This window comes from Taudactylus pleione, unplaced genomic scaffold, assembly GCF_031769625.1.
Source record: "Taudactylus pleione unplaced genomic scaffold, aTauple2 ptg000363l, whole genome shotgun sequence".
In the NCBI taxonomy this organism is placed as follows: domain Eukaryota; kingdom Metazoa; phylum Chordata; class Amphibia; order Anura; family Myobatrachidae; genus Taudactylus; species Taudactylus pleione.
Window position 1 is genome coordinate 1,978,430 of NW_028284764.1, and position 17,626 is coordinate 1,996,055.

Consider the following 17,626-nt stretch of genomic DNA (forward strand, 5'->3'; position numbering starts at 1 on the left):
AATATGGTTAACGCAAAAAGAAAATGATTATTTTTAAACTTGTGGAACAATGTGTGCTAATAAATGACTGATACATGGCGACAGGTGCATGATAAATCACTAGAGTTGCAAACATGAAAAGGAGGCTAAAGTTGGGAACCCAGAACTATAATTATAGGTAACGATTTATTACTTAGAATGGATAAACTAAGCTGAGGCATGCCAGGTTCTGTACGTTCCCTACATGAGACCAGAAAGCAACGACTTGGCACCCACTTCCCCATCACCACAGCGGTGACATGGAGACCACCAGGGAGGGCAAGGTAGGCCTGGTAACCGGAACGAGCATGCAGGAATCAGTAATGTATTTGCCTATAAAGAGCGGAAGCTCTCACTATAACATCGAACACATGAAAATGAAATGTATTGAAGCCGCGGCATACAGTATACAGGTTTTCTATTGACCAGACTTTCAAAAAAGGTATAAACAGTGATCCCTGCACCCAATCACACACATGGGAAACTCACAGGTGTAACCGAGGCCGCAACGCACGCACTTAGGTGACTTATATACACGTTCATCCAATATAAAATGCACATTTCAGCAGTCAGTGAGATATCTTCAGGTCTCACAAGTAGTAGCTCTTTAGGAGAAGGTCAATAGATCTCGTATTGTGCCATTCCCTATAGTGTAAACAAGCCAGTAACTTACAGTAATGTATTATAATCAGCAACAATGATCGCAATGCAAACACAATTACCACCAACTGCTTCGCACAATGAGAAGGGTCACAGGTAAACAATCGCCCAGAACGCAATCTTCTGATTTGACTGCAACAGGAGACGTTAAACCAGGAGCATCCGAATTTCAGAGTTTATTATTTTGGGAATTAGAATTTTGTTGTTACTGGTTTTATTTTTTTTATCCTTCAGTGTAATAATCATCAACATAATTGTATACAAATAAGTGTCTCATTGCTAACGGCAACCCCCAGACACCTGCAGAGATCCCAGGATCGGTACCGGCGTCTCGGCGCCGGCGGGGTGTCGGAGCGGCAGCACGGACGCCCGTTGGACTGTCCGCTCTGAAGATCTACTGGGGCTGTTCTAACACCCCCTCCATGCAGTGACCAGACTACGGCCGGGCACCTACGAAACTGAAGGTGCCTTTGCCTGGGGGCGGGGTATAGGAGAGGGGGCCCCTGTGCATCCTAGGACTAAAAGTTTTAACTATGCGGTGCCCAATGACAACTGCCATCGCCTATACCCCCCAAGGTATCCTGTGGATATCCTATGGACCCTGCAGTAGAAAAGTGTCTCTCATTGGTAACGAATACAGCATAGAAGTTAGGGCAGAGGTGCCCTCCACTGTACAAGCTCAATGTGAACTGCCTGACTCCAAACCTAAGGTAATCCAGGCCATTATCTCCTCTACCATCAAACAGAATCTGCAGAGGAATTCCCCAGATGTGTACGAACAAGCAGGAGCCACAGCTGGAGCTGGCTGGTGGCTCCTTCCTATAGGTACGAGGTGAGAAACCTGAAGGAGGAAAAGCTGAATCGCATCTTCCAGCGTCTCGCACTGCAGACCTCTCTGATGTGGCACAGGGACGTGCAGGCAGGCACACCTATGTCCAGAAAGCTATTTCCTCCCCCCAAGTCATCAGGCTGCATGGAGCTGGGGAGCCGCCTGGCACGCAGAGGGCTTTACAGCTAACACCAGTGCAGCTCCTACGCAGACTGCTGAGCTTTCATAAAATTACCTCCATGGGGGGGGGGGGGGGGGGGTATAGATGAAGATTCAGGACCTAATGAACTTAAAACTTGTTTAGTTTGTAGATCCTAAAACAAAATGTTTCAAATACAGAAATAAAAGCACAAAATTTATACCGCCTGCCTATTTCCGCGACAAGGATATCGATATTTTGGGGGTAGCGTGTTCTGGCATTTCAATAGATATGAAAAAAAAAAAATTAAAAAAAGTTAAAATATATTTTCAAAACAAAACACTTACCATTTGTTTATGAGGCTTGTGTTCGGGAGCGGCTTTCGCCTCTCTGGCTTTATCAATATCCTCCGCCGTCAGCCCACTGACGGAAGAGCCGTCCTGGTGAAAAGCCCTTTTCTGCCCAGCTGCGGCAAAAGGTCCCAAATTGTCTCTGACGCTGCCAAATAATGCACCATTGTCCCGTTCAGGGTCTGGACGGAAGGAATAGGCTTCTTGGCCCCGGCTACTGGGAATACTGTAGGTCTCCTCTGCCTGGTCGATGCCAGGAGTGTGGCTGGAGGAAGGGGAGTATTCCATGCCAGCGATCTCCGAGGTCGGTCCAGAAAAGCCATCAATATCTTCCCCGGCGAGGTTCTCCTGCTGCTTACCAATCTCCTGCAATGTAAAGTTAGAAAGTCAATACTAATGGTCAAGGAGCAGGGAGTGAGTTTGGTTATGAGAACTAACCAAATGCTTCCATTTTACCAGTAGGTTATGCCGGGTACACACTAGACGACAGATCGAGCACATCGTCTAGTGTGTACCCTGTCGCCTACGATGCCCGACATCACCCGTCGGACCTGCACGCAGATCTGTAGGGCGACAGTTAGCGAGGGCCATGCTGACGAATGCAGCATGGTCCCCATCGCCGGCAAGTGTGTACGCACTTACATATGCAGCCCCCCCGCCGGGTCAAGTCGCGCACGAGGTCGGTACACACTAGACATAATCTAGTATGTACCGGCCATTAGATACAGGATTAGTGCTGTGCGGAATTCAGTCGCTTATCTGAGAGAGGACCGTGGCGCTGGCAGTCTATGTTTGTCAAAGTGTTTGTGAAACAGTTACTGTTCCATTGGCTATAAAGGAGAATATTAATTTGCTTCCACAAGAATGTTGGTCATAGCCTTATCCAGTCTTGGAAGATATAGGGAAGACAGTGGCCTTTGACAATAATTCTATACATAGACATTGCAAGAGACTAAAGTTTAAGACTTGCAACAGGTCAGCTTCAGTGTTCTCCCGGCACTGTAACATTGGCCAAAGTCGCGCTGCACTGACATATATAAGCGTCAGCGCAGCACAATTTATTTCCCGCACCACAGCGTCGGGCGGCATCAGAGTGGAGGGCAGAGCAGATGCCTCCCCCAGTAAAAAAGGAAGGGCGTGATTTCTAGGCCTCTGCGGTGAGAAGCTGTACCAGTGCAAGTACTGCAACCGGCCATTCTTCAACCCCACCACCAAGATGCTGCATCTGGGGGCCCACAAGATTTAATAGCATTTCCCTTCACCCACTATGGCATCCCCCCGGCTGTCTGATGGTGCCACCCGGCGTCTGGGAATTTTTGGGGAGAGCACTTGGCTAAGTCCTTTATTTTTACCATAGTGTTTAGTAAACAACATCTCCACCAGGAGACAACTGGAAGGGGGATGTGGGCAAAAACAGAGGACTTCTTCTCAATGGGTGTCCATACAAGACACTGTGGCTACAACAATCAGTCCACCCTCTCCGTAACAAACAGAATCGCTTCTTACCTGCACTCTCCCCACAGCAGCACTGAAACGCTCCTCTGCGGCCACCTGCCAGCTCCGCGCGACATTCAGAGCCTCTTTACCCAGGGCAGCTTTCCTCAGCTGCCCGGTCTGCGCCTCCAAAACCGCCTTACTGAGCTTAGCCAGGCCTCTGATCAGCATGGCGGCATCCCCCGCCATGACGGCTGCTCACAGCACTCCCACACCTGCTGGGAAAAAAGAAGAATGGAGGTTTGTAGTGTTGTTGGTGTATACCCCTGTATATTACTGCCTAAATTCCTGAGAAACAGTGCAGTAAAGGTGCTTATATACAGACACACACACACAGACATCACAATATTATAAGCCCAACATAGATCACCAGGTTAATACGGAGTAATAATCCCAGTTGACTGCTTATCTGTTTGTACACAGCCATTCCCCTGCATTTCCAAGCAGAACTACAGTCGCTCTCATCAGCTGTTTGTGCATGGCTCTGAAGCCGCATGAGCTGCTGAAACTGAAATACATGGGGGAGGTGTGGCCGGACGTGCCGTCAGCGATCGCAAAATACGCACAAACTTGGCTCTCCCAAGGGCCGTCTTTAGAATGGGATACAGGGTTCACACAAACCTCTATTCTATCTAACTCCCACTCTGCTAGTTCTGGTCACCTGTTGCCAGGAACTAAGTACCCAAATCAAGAGAAAAATAAAGTAAATCTAACTAAAAGCTAGGACCAAGATAGTGCCTTACTCCAAGGCGCAAACAAAAAAAAAAGACTGATCTTATGGTGGAAGGTGAGGGACTATATAGGGCCAGTTTCAATTAGTGTCCGACTCCACACCTCACTACAGATAACCCAGAAGTAATGGCATTCCCCAGATGGTGAAAAAGGAAAACTATAAAGATAATTATAATATTTAGGAGATTATTTGGGAATTATTTAACACTCAAGGGGGTGGGGGGGAAGGCGGAGGAAGGGGACTTACAAGTACATTATTTTTTTTTTTTTTCATGAAAACAGTTTAAGGCCTCCTAGACGTGTAGGTTAATTGAGAGCATTCTTAAAACCAAGAAGATACCTGGTAGCGGAAAAAGTTATGTGAAGTAATTTGCATTCAACTTCAACGCTGCCAGCAAATTTCAGAAATGTAATATAACAGGGCTCCGTGGTGGGGATTGCGTTGAGTACTTTAGCTGCAGGGAGGTTCTGAGAACACTCTCCCAAACATTTTTAAATGAAAGACATAATTCAAGGTTTTAACTTTTCAAATGCCCTCGTGTATGAGCCCTACCACAAAAGGCTTACATATTATTTATTGTTTAGGTATAACCACCCCGGCTGTGGCATTTGTTATAGCCATTGGGGGTAATGGTGGAAAGCCTGCCCATGAAGGCACCTGGCTAGTGCAATCCACATATGGATCCATATTAGAAACACAGGTACCATTCTAGTAGGGCTTTAGGTACTATGCCAAACCTCCTACACAGTGGTAACTAGACATCTAGACGTAGGCTTCAGATAATTACAGAGCGCTGTATTATCACCACCAAGTCTGCTCTAATAAACTTTCTCTGACCCGTTCAGCAGAGAGACTCAGCACAACCACAAAGCCACATCTGTGCCAGGGACAAAACACCAGAATAAGAGGAGAGCAGTCACTATACAGACAGCACTGCGGTCATTTTACACAAGCACCAGCTAGTGACATAATACGCTAAACCCGAACACGGCAGTCAACTGCGTGCGGCGCTAAAGACTTCTAATATACTAAATAAAAACAGACAGCTTCTTTACATAGCTGTGCCAATTAAAATTACACTAACATTTAACATTGACACAGAGCCGGCGATTCAATTCAGCGCGCTGTTTAGTCCAACTAAAGATTTCTCCTCGCTCCCTCATGAGGGTGCGAGAAGAAATCCGATTAAAGTGCCGCCAGTGCAGCCGATTTCCGCCTTAGCGTGGCGCTAGCAGTCCCGCGGACGGCACTTTGATCGGAGAATTACGGTTCTCGCAACTAAACACACTGTTTAAGTGGTGATAACCGTGATTCTCCGACTTAACGGCTTCTAGTCAGACTTCACATCGCAGTGAATTGAGTAGCGCCAGGAGCTCCCTCCCGGCGTTATACAACTCCCGCAGGATTGAAGCGCCCCCAGAGAGAGACCGAGACATTGGGGGAGCTCCCGAAGCTATTCAATGCACCACACTGTATGTGGGAAGCGGTTAAGTCGGAGAAAGCCGGTTCTCGACTTAGCTGCGCGTCTAAACACCCAAGTTATCTTCTCCACACTAAGCAGGAAAACAGCTACGCGCTCGGCACTTTAATCGGATTTCTCCTAGCACCCTCAGGGGGGTTCGAGAAGAAATCCTTAAGTCCAACCAAACAGCGCAGTGAATCGCCCCGAAGAGAGGGGAGGGAGAGACTGAATAGTAAATTAAAATCACCATAGGTTACATAAAACACACCAGTGCTAGCCTGGAGTTACGGAGCAGAAATACGACATTGTAGGAGGAGGCAGCAATGGGCAGCTATCCCAGTACATTATTCACTGTACTCAGACCGAAAGTATGAAACAGCCTCCTGCTGACATGCACTGAGTGTATGCACCGTCCAGACACACCAAACAAGAGCATGAAGCATTTCCAAGTGTAGACTAAGTGGGATGAGCTCACTCCCCTGGTAGTGCAGGGTGTCAGGTCTCATACACCAGGCAGACAGCCGACCAGACCTAAACTGCAAACGGCTGCAATCATATCAGTGGACGCAAATTTGTGTCACTCAGGGTCAGGCTGCAAATCAAAATCCATAACGTATCTGATTCATAGGAGGGGGGGGGAAATACAATTTAATGCAATGTTGACTAGCGCCGGTAATGATCGCCCGGAGCTTTCAATTGTCCGCATGGCGCCCTGCACTTAAGTCAGTAGGTGCCATTTACTGCGCCTAATGCCAGTAAACATTCGCGCATGCAGGGAGCCCTCATCTAGCATCGCGGCTCTAGTTTAGTCAGATTTGTGTTGGTACCTCAGAAGGGAGCAGAAATACTCTAGTCACGGGTTTACAGCGCAACCGATTGAATAGCCCCTCCGGGGCACTCATTCCCAATGCTATTCAACATCGCATTCAATTTAATTTCCTCCATGGTGTGCTTGCCTTCTACAACAATGGCTTTGGGACAGGCAATCACATGATATGTATAATAGGTCAAATCCAACGTTCATCTGTTCTGGAACAAGGAAAAACTACACAATAACATATTTATAGATACATTTCTGTAAGAGAATCCTAAGCAGCACAGCAATAACATTGTACTTATGTGTAAGTGCTGGGGGCCAAGTCTAGGTTTTATCAGTGGTTAAGGCAGCTTGATGCCATGTACATTCAGTGCTCAGTCACAGCTATAACAGTACTATCGCTGTATTTAGTGATATTACAATGTCCGGCATTGCACTGTGCATTCCTTATACAGAACAGACTACAGCAGTGTTTCTCAAACCCAGTCCTCATGGAACCCTAATGCTGGGTACACACTGTACGACATATCGCTCATAACAACCGACGAACGATGTATCGTCTGTACACACACACACACCGATGCATCGAGTGGTAGATCTGTGAACGACGCTTTTCAGATATATCTGGTCAGACTTGGGCCCATTCAGGCCAGGATGTCCCTTGAACTCTAATATTCTCAGCTGAGGCAACAGGGAGATAACCCCCGTGCAGAGTCTAGGTCGTATGAACAGAATACGGAAGCGGATACAGTGCTTTTTAGAAGTGACAGATATACACAGTATATACACATACAGATTAATGGAGAATGGCACTTGAAAATTCAGTTGCAGAAACATGGGTGGGGGGCGATTCAATTCAGTGCGACGTTAACCCCGACTAGAATATTTCTGCTTGCTCCCTCCTGAGGTGCGAGCAGAAATCCGACTAAACTAGTGCCGCGATGCTGGTTTCCGTCTAAGCGCTAACAGCATTGCGGCAGGTACTTAAGTAGAATGCAGGATACCGCGACTAACTACCCGGCTTAAAGTGCTGTAACACGGCATCTCCCAACTTAAGTGTATGGCGCTATGGGAACAATTTAATAGCTCCGGTAACTCATTCCCGGCATTATTCAACATTGCACTGAAATGATTCACCTCCATAGAGCAGTGATTCCCAACCTCGGTCCTCAAGGCACACTAACAGCCCTGGTTTTAGTGATATCCATTATTGTGCACAGATGGTTAAATCAAAATAACTGAGGTACTAATTACGTCACTTGTGCTCAAATATGGCTATCCCTAAAACCTGGACTGTTAGTGTGCCTTGAGGACCGTGGTTGGGAACCCCTGCCATAGAGTATAGTGTCCCCGCTAGGCTGTTTTAGTGTGGCGCCACGCCCCCAAATGTGACCAATTGGAGGAGAGTCACAAAGACACGCCCCCTTTTCAGGAGCATGCGAGACTTCCTGCCGGCGCCCTGCCTGCAGTCTAGCAGGAACACTAGAGCAGCAGTTTATTTGCAACAATTAATGTTCCGGACCTTAAAAAGGTACTTTATTAAGTTGTGTCATTTACTGAGTCACAGATAGGTTCCCAGCTCTAAGCCTGTACATGTCACAGCTATATAGTTACAAGCCTAGCCTGACATCACCTCTGTAACATGCCTTTAGGTGTATACACCAGATCCATAGGAAACCCATTTGCAGAGCCGACCTCCTCTGGGAGTTACTGTACAAGAGATTCCGAGATGTGTATCTGGAATGTACATTTCCACAGAAGCTCTAAACTATCCATAGCTTCTGGCTAAATGCATGCGTTTCTCCAGGCTCTAAGTCAGATAGATGGCGAGTCACTTGAGGTAACTACCACAGGAATCGGAGACACATGCTAGCTATTTGCACGCTTACACTTCACAGCACGGTTAGCGGGATGTTTTGGAATTCAGACCAGCAGATATTTAGGAGAGTTTCTAGAAATCCGAGCGGAAACATTCAGCATACTCTGCAAATACACCACAGATGTGTCCTCATAGCCCTAGCCTCAATACGCCATGCGGTGCGAGATGGCCGGCCAAAGTGAGCCGCCAGGGTCCTGTGCAACTTGACTTGCGCCGAGCTGCTTACTCACCTGAAAATGCGTCACAATCAGATGCAGACTAGCCAATTCCAGAGTCTGCACCGATTCATTTGATATGTGACTGAGCCTGAATCTGAAGCACAACCGAACTTGGCGTGGAAAAAAGTTGTGGCCTGTGAATTGCAGCACTTCGCATAGACACTCACGGCCTGATTCAGACCCACTCGCGAGCGGCTGTCCGCTCGCAAGTGGGTCGATGGTGTGCACTGAGCATGCGCACGATGGAGGGAGCTCCGTCGTGCGCATGCGCCAGACGCAACGAGCGAAGGACTTTCCTTCGCTCGTTGTGTCTGATCAAAAGGGGCGTGCTGTCGATGTTGATTGACAGCACGTCCCCTTTGGTGGGCGTGCCGGGGGAGTGCCTCCTAGACGGGGGCGTTCCCAAGGGAACGCCTACCGTCAGAAGCCGGCCCACTGACATCACTAGTGAGGTCAGTGGGAGTGATTTTGGCTCTGATAGAGCCAAAATCACTCCGGGCCTTGCGGTTGAGAAACTCAACCGCAGGCTCCGGCTCGCAATTTCGATGGTCGCTATGGTCAAGACCATCGCGACCATCAACCTGCACGCTCGTATAGGCTGAGGGTGGTGACCCACAGCTATACGAGCGTCCAGGAGGACGCTCCATTTTTATGGAGGACGGCCCACATTCAGAGCGTGCGCTCTGCTCAGAGCGTCCGGCTCTGAATGAGGGCCTCAGTCCCCCAAAGATATAGTGTTAATTCTAGGGTGGCTGTCACCGAAGGGCACTACTCTGCGTGCGTGTCTGGAAAATGGGCGTGGTCTTTAGAACAGGGGGTGTGTCCTTGAGGCGCACCTTTTCATCACTGTAGGGGGCGTGCCCAGCACACACACTGATGCTGGGCTGCCCCCAAGCTCTCCCTGCAGTGTGAACAGATGCCGCATCTTATCACTCACCAGCGATTGTGTCTCCGGAACTTTTCCCCCACCGCAGGACACTGTGGCCCCCAGGTGGGAACAGCTGTTTCAGTGGGGCACCGCAATAAGGGCAGGGTGCATTTAAGAAACTTCAAAACAGGCAGGACGCGCCGCCCCACTAAAAACAGCAGAAAACTAAAAAATTATATATATATATATATATATATATATATATATATAATGTGTCAAATATCAAATTAATCAGTGCAGCCTCATGCAGCAGTTTGTCGATTGCGACTTAGGTCAGTCTTCAATTGCAGACGAAAAGCCGTACTCGGCGAAAAGTTTTCGCATGGCGGGCCAAAAAGACAATCAGCATAAGCAGACTCGCACGATAGATGAATCGCTGTTTGGCGCAACTACAGCAGAAGTGTAGGAGGACACACCTGTGTGTGCATAGAGCATGGAGGGAAAACGTACTCACCTGTAGATTGTAGCCAGAAAACATTTTCAGTATTATGATTTAATACGGAACTGCGTGTACATCCGTAATCCCCCAAACAGACTGTCCTGAGCAGTATTGCCGCAGTCCATAGGCCGCTTCCAGAAATATATTACTGGATTATCCGTAGCTACACAGGGTACAAACAGTACCCTGCTTATTAATAGACACTTCCCAATAGGTGATTAATGCAATGGAAAATCTGTTGACTCAGCCAGAAAACAGAACTTGACACTTGTGTATCAGAATTGTTTACTCCCAATTATCCCCCATGTTATTTTATAGGCAGGACATGTCCTACATGTACTGCATTGCTGAATAGCGGTCATCTATCTGGTGACTGGTGGCTGCCTCCAGTTAGAGGACAAACGCAATATTACTTTGTACCTGTAGAAAATAAACATTAAAAGGAATTAAAGCAGAAAATAATTGTTCCTGTAACAGGACCTTAGTTAGGGATAAGGCTATTACTAATAGGTTTGCTTGCAGAGCTTATCATTTATTACAGTTCCACTGTTTGCATTCTCTTCTCCACAAATACATGCATCTCTTTTAGAAATATCCTGTCAATTTCAGATGCGGTGATCGTCTTGTTAAACAAAAGACCTGGGGGTGTGACCTAGTGGCAAGTAATGTGACATCATTAGAAGTAGGGTATGACCTCACGGTGGGCATGGTCAAGCATAGAAAGATCCAAATATATGTCAAGGCAGATTAAATTGTATATAAAAGTTATTCATACAAACATTTTGCAACATTACATTTACAACAATTCTTTTAGTTTGAAATCTATTAAAGCCAATGGAGTTGCTGTCCACCCCCCACCCAGAGTAACATTGACCAACTGTAAGGGGTATATTTACTAAAGTGAGAGATGTTGCCCATAGTAACCAGATCCTAGCTATTATCGTCTAGAAGGTGCTAGTTAAATGTTAAGCAGAATCTGGTTACTATGGGCAACATCTCTCACTTTAGTAAATATACACCTAAGTGTGCAAATTTGCACCTGGACAACCCATGATGGTGCTTTGCAAATGCATAATATATACACACATACATTTTATTTATTATTTTGCACACTGTAAAACACTGCCGGCTGACTTTGCATATAGAACACAAATGCCAGGCCAGGGTTCTTTTCATACTGAAAATTTAGAATCGTGCTAGGCCATCGGTCTGCACGTTTTAATAGATTTCCCAGCTACACAACATGGTTTTACCAATGTACAAACTTGCACCCTCTGGCTGGTTTATTCCTGACCCTAGGAGAGGGACATAGTTTTATTCCAGGGCCAGCAAATTGCGGTCACCAGGCCAGTGAATTAAGTGCAACCTGACCACCGCAGTAAGTCTTCTGTGTGCTCTTTCCTAGCGCTGGAGACAAGCTCTTAATTCCAGCGAGAATGCGCGGACTTAGCCGTGTTAAGCAGCATATCCCGTGCTAAGTGCTAAGCCCGATGCAGTTACGGCACACCTGGCATTCGCAACCAGCCCCGAAGCCCTACTAAACACAGATTTCTGCTTGTACCTCAAGAGGATGCAAGCACAAACCCATGATAAATGCAGCCTTGGGGCTAGTCATGGGAATTAATGGAATTGCTCCCGGCACTTAGCCTGAGGGCCAACTTCCCGCAAATTAATTGATTAGCCCCCTTAGGGCACCAGCCCAGTTTTTCATTGAGCCTGGTGTAAATTGTGGGTACTTGTTGGTCTGCGAGAGATGGGTGCTACGTAGGGACACTTGCACTGGCTATTATATATAGAGGGCAGAAGTTCCCAAACTCCACCATTACAGTCCAGGTTTTAAGGATATCCATGCTTGAGCCCAGATTGTTAAATCAATATGACTGAGGAACTAATCAATTCACCAGTGCTGAAGCATGGATATACTTAAAACATTGAGTGTAATGGCGGAATTTGGTAACTTCTGATATAGGGGAAGATTCTTACTTTTGGCCTATACTCCCAGCCCACTGAGAATAGTGCCCAGGCCAAACTGCTGGTATACTCCCCATTAATCCTTCTTCAAAACTTAACATTACACAATGCTGCTGAAATTGGACAACAAGAGGGAAGTTATTTGGACTATGTGGCAATACTTCTGCTGTCACTAGTGCACAAATCCAGCCCTAGTGTACAGCTCACTCCAATACATAACTCAGCTCTGGCAGAGGTCAGATTATACCTATCCAAAGTGCATGACCACAAAACAGCGGCTTATCTGACTGGAGAACATAACAGCGCAGCTTACACCGTTATTTTTAGTGAAAACGGCCATGGTAAGCTACTGCAGGAGACACTACTTTAATTAGGTCTGATAATACACGGCTGGGCGCAGGAGCTGGCAATCTTTCATTAGTGTTCACTCTAGGTCCGGCGTGAGCCTGAAAAGGGTGCAGGGCCACGAGAAAAAGGAGGGCATCTCCATGAGTTTTTGGGCACGCCCCCTAAAGTGATGGAAAAAGAGGCACCTCTCAGGACCACAACCCCTTTTGAGTAACCCCACCCTTTTTGTCAGACGTGCACGCCTTTAACATGCGCAGAAGTGCCCTTCTTTGATAACCGCATTGCCTTCCCTACAGTGAACACTGTCATGTTACAGGCTGCGTTCGAAAAATGACAGGAGCTGACTGGTTGGGACTTTGCCTCCAAAGTTTGATACATCTCTCCCAGATTGAAAACTGTAAGAAGTCAGAACTCTCCCTCCCAAATAAAAATAAAAATAGATATATATATCTATCTATAGTGCCCAATACACTTACATTGAATTAGCATCTAAATATCAAACCTCTCCTATTCAAAATGGTTGCAGAGGGTCACAATTTGTGGAAGATAGCAGCAGCCCCCTAAGACTACACATTTTTCACCGTAACTGCCTTAATGGGTGCTCCCAAAGTATTAACTTTTTCAGCGCTTGTGAAACCTGCGTACCTTAAATATGCAAGGTACGGGACCACTGGTTTACCTTGTTCTCTGGACCATCAGAGCCAACGCACTTCGGATAGACTTTAGGAACAGGCAGTAAATGCTTTCCTAAATATCAGAGAGTGCAGGGACAGCGAGAGATCTGGTAATGTTACTATGGTTCAGTAACATCTAATAAAACCAGCCACATACAGGGAGGTGACAGGTTTCCTCTAATGAAAGTGTCCATGTTCCTAATCAGTCGCCCATGTGCTCACCCCATGTCCAACGCAGATTAAAAAATAAATTAAAAAAAACAACTATTTGCCTCCTCTTGTGCCCTTTTGCTCGCTGTTGTTTCAATATGTGCTAGTAAATAATTAAATGCTTAAACTCTTGCCTCCCTAATCCTATTAACCAGCTCTGCACGAGGCAGAGCCAAGCCTATCAGATTATTAAGGAATTATTACATTTAAAGCTATTTAAAGAACTGTGGACCCCTGTATATTAAGGCCGACATGAGACCAAATACCTACGTTTGAAAATGGTTTTACATGAAGCCTGGTAGGTGGAAAAATTAACTCTTAAGCTGGGCACACACTTAGCGATATTTTGAAGGATTTGCCCGATTCCGAAAGGATCGTAATGTCAAATCGTGCAGGGTTTCCAAATCGTCCACTAGGTCAGTATCCCGGGTTACTGTGCAGTGTGAAAGGTCCCAGTTAAAATAACCCGGTAACGAGCAGGGTTGAACACGAGTTCAACCCGGCTCGCGATGCAGTGTGAACGGGTAACCCAGGTCCCGTTCACAGAAAGAGCCGCTGCTTTGAGATGATCTTATTCCAAGCGCCAACTCGACACGTGATGGAGGTGATGTCATCGACCCGGCAATAAGTCAGGTCGGAACGCCACACACACACACACACACAGCAGGAGATATAGCATTATACACAAACAGCAGCAAACATGAGAGAAGTGTGTGTTTTTTATATATATGCACACACATAAAACACACAGCATTATACACAGAGCTTCAGACATATTTTAACTATACACACACATACATACATTGCAGGAGATAAAATATAAAGTATACATACATGCTACATGAAGCTGTAGTGGAGTAGGTGTTTATAAATTAAATAAATTATTTTGGTTAGAGACAATGGGGGTCATTCAGACCCGCTCGCGAGCAGCAGTACGCTCGCAAGCGGATCGATGTTCCCCACTGCGCATCCGCACGACGGAGGGAGCTCCGTCGTGCGCATGCGCGAGACCCGGGGAGCGACGGGCTTTCCATCGCTCCGGGTCTCGCAAAAAAAGGGTGCGTGCTGTCGATGTTGATTGACAGCACGCCCTCTTTGGTGGGCGTGCCTGCCAGACGGAGGCCCCACTGACATCACTAGTGATGTCAGTGGGAGTGATTTTGGCTCTGATAGAGCCAAAATCACTCCAGGGCTTGTGGCTGGGAAACCCTACCGCAGGGTCTCCGTCGCAACTCCGATGGTCAAGACCATCGCGACCATCTTTTTGGCCGCTCGCATATGCTGTGGGTTGTCACCCACAGCTATACGAGTGGCCAGGAGGCCACTCCATTTTCATGGAGGAGGGCCCTGATTCAGAGCGAGCGCTCTGGTCAGAGCGTCCGGCTCTGAATCAGGCCCAATGTTAGACCCCTCCCTTACGAACAGCATGTACTTGCCACTAAATTAAAACTTATCGTTTTATACATGGAAATAATAATCAGCTTCATGTTAGCTAATAAAAGTGGAAGCTACCAGACTGGACTATTCTAGAAAAAGTTAAATATTATCACAAAGAAGCCTATTCAACATCCAAATGTATCATAATAAATTATATTATTAATAAATATAATAAACAACCACCAGGCACAGGGCTGGACAAATTCCTGGACGTTGCTGGCTCTTTAAACGATCCTGGATCCAGCATTGCGTTTCCCACCCCCAGGCACGGCAACAGTAGCATTGCTTTGTACAGGTAAAAATCCGATAGGAAACAACTGTTACTCAGCAAGTTCCTTTAAGGAAAGGGGGTGCTGGGGGGGACCTGAAGTTTCTAGAGCAAGATAAGTGTTTGCAAGAAAGCGTTATAATAACATCCCTCACCCCCCAATAAGGGCACCCAGCCAATAACAATACTACAGACCTGCAAGAAGCCAGGAGCACAAGAGCAGAGCAACCCAACAGGGAGAGGGCCCAGCCTAAACCCTGCTCCTGCCACTCACAGCTCAGACCTCCCAAAAACAACATGAGCAACCAGTGGCAAAAGCAGAACTCCCACTGACATAAGTGCTACTGACAGGGGGATAGCAGGGCATGCCTGCACACACACACTGCACGATATGGTATCTGCACTAGTGCAATAGCTATTAGCAATTAGAGTGCAAGCTTCATGTTCAGAGTCCTGCTCACCAATGGTGCTGGTATTAGCAACACCATACAAAGCCTCCTATGGAATAGCACAGCTGAAAAGATCAATATATATCTATCTATCTATATCTATATATATACATATATACACACACACACACACACACACTAACGTTCCGCCTTGGCAGCGCTAATCACACACATTGTATTGTATATAATTCTCCATACGGGAGAGAATAAGAAAGTGCGAAGCCTAGAAACCAACTTTTTCCCATCTTCCCAGGTAGCAGGGTTTATGGGGAAAAAATATATATATATATATATATATATATATATATATATATATATATCCTCCATCACTCCCTGACTTTGTGAAGCCTTCAGATCTTACGCACCGAGCAGAGCTGACACTCTATAGTCCATGTGTCCGGCGAACAGAGGACAAACAAGGTCACGCTTGCCGAGGTCAAAGAGAGACGATGGCTCACAAACAGCAACACCACCACTGGCATTTAAACGGTGCACGCAGCAACAGTAGTGCAAATGCAGACTGAAGGGCTGACCGTGACATTGCTGGGCCACTGCTATATAGCCCCCACAGTGTGCCAGAGCCAGGGAGAGGGGTGTAATAGGAGGGCATTGTGCACCACAATAGTGTGTCCTAGATTCACAGAGCCCTCTGGCAGCCTCTACCCAGGACTATGCCAAGACTCACTGAGCAACAAGTTATGAGAAAAGGACAAAAGCAAGAAAACTTTACAGCACTAAATCCTTATGCAGATAGAGACACAGGAACCTCCCCAAACACACATTCTATGTACTAATATGTTTGCAACAGTTCCCAGATGGCTCAGGATGTGCACAATTACATTAGAGGGATCAAACGAGAATGAACTGAGATGCCTGATCTTGTATTTCCCCCTGCATTCAGATCATAATGTGCATTAATAATAAAATTTATATATATATATACACACACACATATACACACACAATGCATATTATATATTCTGCAAAATATTGACTGAACAATTTACTAAACATATGATAAAATGACCACCCCCTAGATGGCACAGGCAGATATACTGAGAAAATATACATATATTATCAGTATATGTATATCTGCCTGTGCCATCTAGAGGGTGGTCATTTTATCATATGTTTAGTAAATTGTTCAGTCAATATTTTGCAGAATATATAATATGCATTGTGTGTTATATATATATATATATATATATATATATATATATATATATATATATATATATATGTAGGGTCTGTCCCATTACTGCTGACAGACCTGCGTGCATTGCTCTCACCAGACCCCTGGAAGCCCAGTTGCCCCTCTCCCAGCACTAGAGCACTATGCCTGGACTATAGAGGGCCCCAAGACCACCCCCCACCCCTCTCCCACACGGTGCCCCCCCTCTGCCTGCCTCCCCTCCTACCAGTGCCGGAGCCTGGCCCTCAGGAACTCTCCCCCTCCGGGACCCTCTGCGCCACGAGGTGCTGCTCAGTGTGTTTACCAGCTGCAGCTAATGCTGCGTGCACACAGACACCCAGCCCCCACACGGTCCCGCCCCTTCTGCGCCTCGCCGCTCTCCCACTGGACGGCCTGACACGCCGCTGTCACGGACGGCGAGGGGGTGATTGGCTGGCGCCGCTGACAGTCATCGGAGAGCGTGCCCACGGCATGCGCCCCCGACACCTGGACCAATGGGGAAGCTCCGCTGGCGGGTGGGCGTGGAGGGCGGGAGAGCGGCGGCAACAACAACAAGGGCCAACCAATCACAGCGCGTCCGTGCTGGTCAGTGTCAGTCTGAGAGAAGTTACTGCTCAGTCAGGTTCTGCTCTCAGTGGGGGGAGATTTATCAAAGCTTGGAGAGAGATAAAGTACCAAGCAATCTTCTCCAGGTAGTGTTTGAAAAATGACAGGAGCTGATTGGATGGCGCTTTATATCTCTCTCCAAGTTTTGATAAATCTCCCCCAGTGTATGCAACACAGACACACCCTTCCCAAAAGTCGTGGGATAGATGCCTAGGGCAGGGTTGCCAACTTCCAGGAGGGAGTAGCCAGATCTCGGCATAGCAGCATAAGGGGTACCACTACTGGGGGCACTGCATAGGGGGGAGTACTGCTGGGGCACTATATAAGGGGCTTACTGGGGGCACAAGGGGCATTGCACAGGGGGGACCACTACTGGGGCACTGCATAGGGGGGGGAGTACTACTATGGGCACTATATAAGGGGCTTACTACTGGGGGCACTAGGGAAACTGCACAGGGGGGTCCACTACTGGGGGCACTATATAAGGGGCACTCCATAGGCAGGG

General features: G+C 47.0%; 1 protein-coding gene across 3 annotated transcripts in view; it reads right to left on the reverse strand.

Moving 5' to 3' along the window:
• COQ8A (coenzyme Q8A) overlaps positions 1 to 16,853 on the reverse strand; it is a 66,328-nt gene extending 49,475 nt beyond the window's left edge. Inside the window, exons 1-3 of one of the 3 annotated variants that reach the window (XM_088444447.1) lie at positions 16,742 to 16,853; positions 3,503 to 3,705; positions 1,994 to 2,362 (exon numbers count right to left, since the gene is read on the reverse strand). In XM_088444447.1, the coding sequence (XP_088300573.1) occupies positions 1,994 to 2,362; positions 3,503 to 3,679 (546 nt within the window). In that variant the 5' untranslated portion in view covers positions 3,680 to 3,705; positions 16,742 to 16,853. Of the gene's footprint in view, positions 1 to 1,993; positions 2,363 to 3,502; positions 3,709 to 16,741 lie in introns of all 3 variants that reach the window. The other 2 variants (XM_088444446.1, XM_088444445.1) reach the window with 2 other exon arrangements.
• Between the last annotated feature and the right edge of the window lie 773 nt (positions 16,854 to 17,626).